At 42.1% G+C, this 4,724-nt stretch overlaps 1 protein-coding gene across 1 annotated transcript; it reads left to right on the forward strand.

The window, feature by feature from the left end:
- The first annotated feature begins 36 nt into the window (after nucleotides 1-36).
- LOC117800393 (nostrin-like) lies at nucleotides 37-4,150 on the forward strand. The gene is made up of 3 exons (XM_034652928.1): nucleotides 37-151; nucleotides 1,419-1,508; nucleotides 3,951-4,150. The coding sequence occupies exons 1-3, from the start codon at nucleotides 79-81 to the stop codon at nucleotides 4,085-4,087; spliced, it is 300 nt and encodes a 99-aa protein (XP_034508819.1). The 5' UTR covers nucleotides 37-78; the 3' UTR covers nucleotides 4,088-4,150.
- The last annotated feature ends 574 nt before the right edge of the window (nucleotides 4,151-4,724 follow it).

A 4,724-nucleotide genomic window follows, 5' to 3' on the forward strand; every position in this document is an offset into this window, starting at 1 on the left:
TTTTTTTTTTTTTTTTTTTTTTTACTATTTAAACAGCAACAGACGCATAGTTATGTAAAAATATCTCGGCCTTTTCTGATGAAGAGATTAGAGAATGTTGTGAGCAGGACGTCTTCTGGTGGGCAGAGAATCCCAAGTTCCTCATCCACAGGTAATCCCTTGCCCACAATAATTTGGGGCTGGTTCTGTTGGTAAAGCACAGCACATTGTGACATTTACGTTTTATTTTCAGAGTCACATGGGCATCTATCAGCTGAAAGAAATTTGCATTTCAGTTAGGACTGATTTTGTTAGCATTTGTAGCTTTCTGTGCAGACATAATACAAACTGTGGGAAGGAGTCGAAAAGTGGAGGGTTGAGGGGGAAAATGCATGCTATGAGAAGGTCCCTGAGATGACTGGCATTCATGTTATTCAGACAGTCTGCAATTTGCTGTCCATACATTCACCCCTGAACCATTGTGAGAAGCTCTGTCTCCACAGCCTCTTCCAAACTTCCATGGAAACCCTATCCTTTCTGTGAGAAACACGGTGATCCCAAGACCTTCCTACTCCCCTTATTCAGCTGCCTGACCTTAGCTATTTCCCAGCCCACACCCCCCACCTTTCACCTTTCAACACTCACACACACACCCACACACTCACACACACACTTGTTTAAACTTGTTAAACCCTTGTTTAACTATAGCTTCCAAACCTTGATTTGCAAGTTTCTTGATGAAAAGTTAGCAGAAAGAGTTTCAGGAAAACCTGGGACGTAATGGTCCACATGGTGTAGTGAAGACTCACCGTCACATTGCTTAAGAAACTGGGTGTTACACGCTACTAATGAGTCGTTGAACACTACATCAGAAACTAACGATGCACTGTATGCTGGCTAACTGAAAAGAAAGAAAGAAAGAAGAAAGAAAGAAAGAAAGAAAGAAAGAAAGAAAGAAAGAAAGAAAGAGAAAGAAAGAAAGAAAGAAACAGTTCCATCAGAACCTAGGGATGATGGAAGCAAGCACTTGCTCCAAGGCCCCTATCTACACCTGAATGGAAACTGGTGTGTGTTTTGCAAAACATGCATCAGCTACCACACATACCAGTTAACTGATATTGATAAGGAAGTTCATGTGGGAAACAAATTTAAATTATCATCTTTATTATTTACTTTTTTTTCCTCCAGACTAATTATGTTCCACATTATCATACAGCTTTTGATTATATATTATACCTAGTCCATACACACAGTAGTGTATCATAAATGATTACCATACCAAGAAATGAACATTATGTGAAATTATAAACTTTCCTTTTGAGAAGAGGTCAGTATATTTAGGCTCTGCACCCCAGCATTAGAAGACTCAAGAGCTTCCCATCATATTCGTCTTGCCTCCTGACACAGCATTAGTAATTATAACTGGATCCAACTTTCAGCCTCCGGTGTGGCCCCGCTCGGCAGTGGTCTTTGCAAGGCTTTATATTCTTTTCAAGCCAGACAGGATGATGAATTAAATTTGGAAAAAGGTAAGAATCATTTTCAAATAGTTTGATTGCCTTACCATGTTGTGATCTTTCACTTGAATAAAAACTCCTGTCTTTGTTACAACAGCCTTACAAGTTACCACACCATCAAATCATCGCAGGTTTATAATCACCCTTTTTCAAAAATAAAGATAAGCACACCAAAAATAAAAGTCATATAATAAAAATAGCTAACATTTATTCAGTGTTTACTAAGTGCAAGACATAGCTGCAAGCACATTGTCCCATTTAATGTTCATAAAAGCCCTTTGAGTTAGGTATTATTGTCTATTCCCATTTTACTGTTGAGAGACTGAGGCGTAGAAAGGGTAAGTACTTTGGCTGATGTTAGAGGAAGTGATAGTGCAGTCTTTGAACTCAGAAACCCAGAGTCATGCTTCTTATCACAATGCTAACTGGGGTAGAATGTCAGTAATAGAAAGTTATTAGAAAGGTGGCCTCACCTTTTTCTTTTTCAGAAAGCTAAACACACAGGAATGTAAAATGATTTCCCCTCATGGCTCAGGGTAAGGGTGAGTTCTAGAAGCCAGGTCAGAGAACTCCCAGTTTAATGCTTCTCCCACTTACCTCTCAGAAAAAATGTTTTATGGCCAACCCAGGAAATGGCCCCCTTTTCTGTGTCACAGATTTTGGTTGAACACCCAGGAAATGGCCCCCTTTTCTGTGTCAAAGATTTTGGTTGAACACAGAAAGGTTTGCCGTCATGGGTTATATAGACCTCAACATTAAATAAGAAAAAGTCACTAGCCTCACCTTTCTTTGTGTGTCCAATTAGCAACCATATTTGGATGTTAAAGCTAAGGCAGAGATCTGGCAATGAAAAGGTGAGTGAGAGAAAGTTGTGTTGCAGGAGAGAGCTTATTACCTACGAGCAGGACATGGCGCCCAGAGCCAACAGGAAGTCTCGATGGATTTTGCAGCCATACGACACGTTTTTGCTATTGGTTAACGGGTGCTTCCTTTTCAGTTTGCCAGCCAGATTTCCTGCAGCAATTACTTTTCCTTCTAGCTCAAAAATAAATAAATAAAGATAAGACAAAAGGAAATAGAAAGTAGACCCTCTCCTCCATTCACCTTAAACCAATATTGCCTTTATTTAAAAGTTGGAAGAGTTCTGGATGTCACTTTGTTCTTCATGATGTCATCCCAGGGTTACCTACAGCAGTGAGTAAATGAAATGCTGCATTCCCACTTCCCATGTGAATAAAAAGCACATTCCCCAGATGCCACCTAGACCCCAGGGCCTGTGTTTGAGTTACATAGGTACACAATAAATTGATTCTCTTCTTTGTCTTCAGTTCTGTTGGCAGCAAAGTCTGCTTATACTTTATATCGTAAGTGGGTTCAAGTAAACGGAGCCATCAGAGGCTTAGGGAAGCTGGCAACAAGTCTTTAAATTATTTGTTTGAATTCCTGTTAGTAGACTGTGTCAATATGCTGACCTGAGATCTGCTGGCCTGAGAGAACTCACTGGAGGTAGCACTTAGGCTGAGAATGATCTCCTGTAAGAATAAAAAGTGATTAATGAGGGAGGCGAGATGGAAGGGGGTGGGGTGGCCGGTCCGTTGCCTAAGAAAGAAAATAACTGGAGAAGAGAATGAAAGAAAGAAAGACTGAAAAGTTACCTCAGAAGGATGCTCAAAATAAAGGAGCTCTTGGCTCCCGAAAGAAGAGGCTTCTGCTTTGATGTGCAGTCAGCAGCCAGAGGGGAAGGACCCTTTCTCACCAGAGAAGGACTTAGCCAGAGGATTTGGGACACCAGCTTAAGCTTTAGGGTTATTAATATCAGAATAGTATTTTTTAAAAGAGAATTAGAGAAGAGCCATAGGTTTCTTAGGAATTCTATGTATTTGACTCATTGCTTTAAAAAGTATTGTCTTCAAATTGATATTTTATTAAAGTGATCTACATTGCTGAATGGGGAGTTACATTTCTGTGCAAAGCCGTGAGTTGGAACTTTGGACTATAAAACTGGCTCATGTAATGGAGAGAAGCTGTCGTGATCTAAAGAAAAGTCTGGTAGCTGAGACGTACTTCTAGTCACCATACTAGACTATCTCGGCCACCCCAGAAACCCTTAAAACACAGACACCAAGAAAAAGTTTGATGATGAGCCATAGGCTGTATCCAAAGTAAGCCATCCCGCACAAGAAGGATATATGATCCCACGTGATTCGGTTTTTAATGAAACTATCCTATGGCATAACTGGGTTGCCCATTACCTTATTCTCTTTAATATTCTCTGCATTATGCCTGCTGCATACAGAGGTGTTCAATAAATTTTGCTTCATCTGAATCATGTGCCGAGAATGATGCTACCAAGTAACTCCTTAAAAGCAGAATCTCCTTAAAACTGTCTTACCAACGGGGCTCGGGATGTGCTTAATGGCAGAGACCCATTCGTCTAACTGTGCATTTTCACAGGCGACATTGTGACTATATACAGGAAACAAGAAGAAGGATGGTGGTTTGGTTCTCTGAATGGAAAAAAGGGCCATTTTCCTGCCTCTTACGTGGAGGAGCTCCCTTCCAGTGCTGGGAACCCGGCTACCCAGGCATAAAACAGGATTCCGAGCACACCGCCTTCCTCTGTCAGCTGTACAGGGCTGTGCAAATAAAGATAAATGCTGTAATCTTTACAAATAGAGAATGGAGTCTTACCTGTGTGTCACCGCACTTTGCACTCTTGCTTATTTGCTTGAAACAGAGTCAGAAGATGGAGAGTGGAGGGAGGTGGGAAAGGGACCCCACAGCAGCTACAGTTTTCAAATCCTAAGAGACCCTAGAGATGCCCCAACACAGCCCCCGGAGTCACACAGAGAGAGAAAGAGAGACGGAGTTCAGATCATTCAGCCACTTGCCTGAACTCACATAGTTTTCCAGTAGCACCACAGCGATTAGGACTTAGATGTCCTTTTTGTTGGATTGTGTGGCAACAGGCCAGAGCAGGCCTGTGAGGCGTCGAGCAGGGCCCGGGAGGCGGGGAAGAACAGATGAAGAACGAGACGAAGAGTTCAGCAGAGCCTGGCTGGTCAGACCCCAGGGAGAGAGCCAGGTTAGGCGAGGGTAGAACAGAGGACGGGAAGCTGAGGCCAAGAGTCCCGGTGATCAGAAGAGAGGGTGGTAGACAAGAGGTCTGGCTACTAGGCAGAGAAGCTCAGTGTCGAATGGAGTTCCATCCTCAGCCAGCAATCTTCT

The sequence above is a fragment of the Ailuropoda melanoleuca genome, unplaced genomic scaffold (genome assembly GCF_002007445.2).
Source record: "Ailuropoda melanoleuca isolate Jingjing unplaced genomic scaffold, ASM200744v2 unplaced-scaffold6953, whole genome shotgun sequence".
Lineage (NCBI taxonomy): Eukaryota > Metazoa > Chordata > Mammalia > Carnivora > Ursidae > Ailuropoda > Ailuropoda melanoleuca.

Excerpts from the sequence above, each read along its gene's own strand:
- LOC117800393 (XM_034652928.1), top strand. The coding sequence starts at position 79 with ATGAAGAGATTAGAGAATGTTGTGAGCAGGACGTCTTCTGGTGGGCAG. Across the intron at positions 152-1,418 it reads CCCAAGTTCCTCATCCACAG|CCTCCGGTGTGGCCCCGCTC; the intron begins GTAATCCCTTGC and ends TCCAACTTTCAG. Across the intron at positions 1,509-3,950 it reads TGAATTAAATTTGGAAAAAG|GCGACATTGTGACTATATAC; the intron begins GTAAGAATCATT and ends GCATTTTCACAG.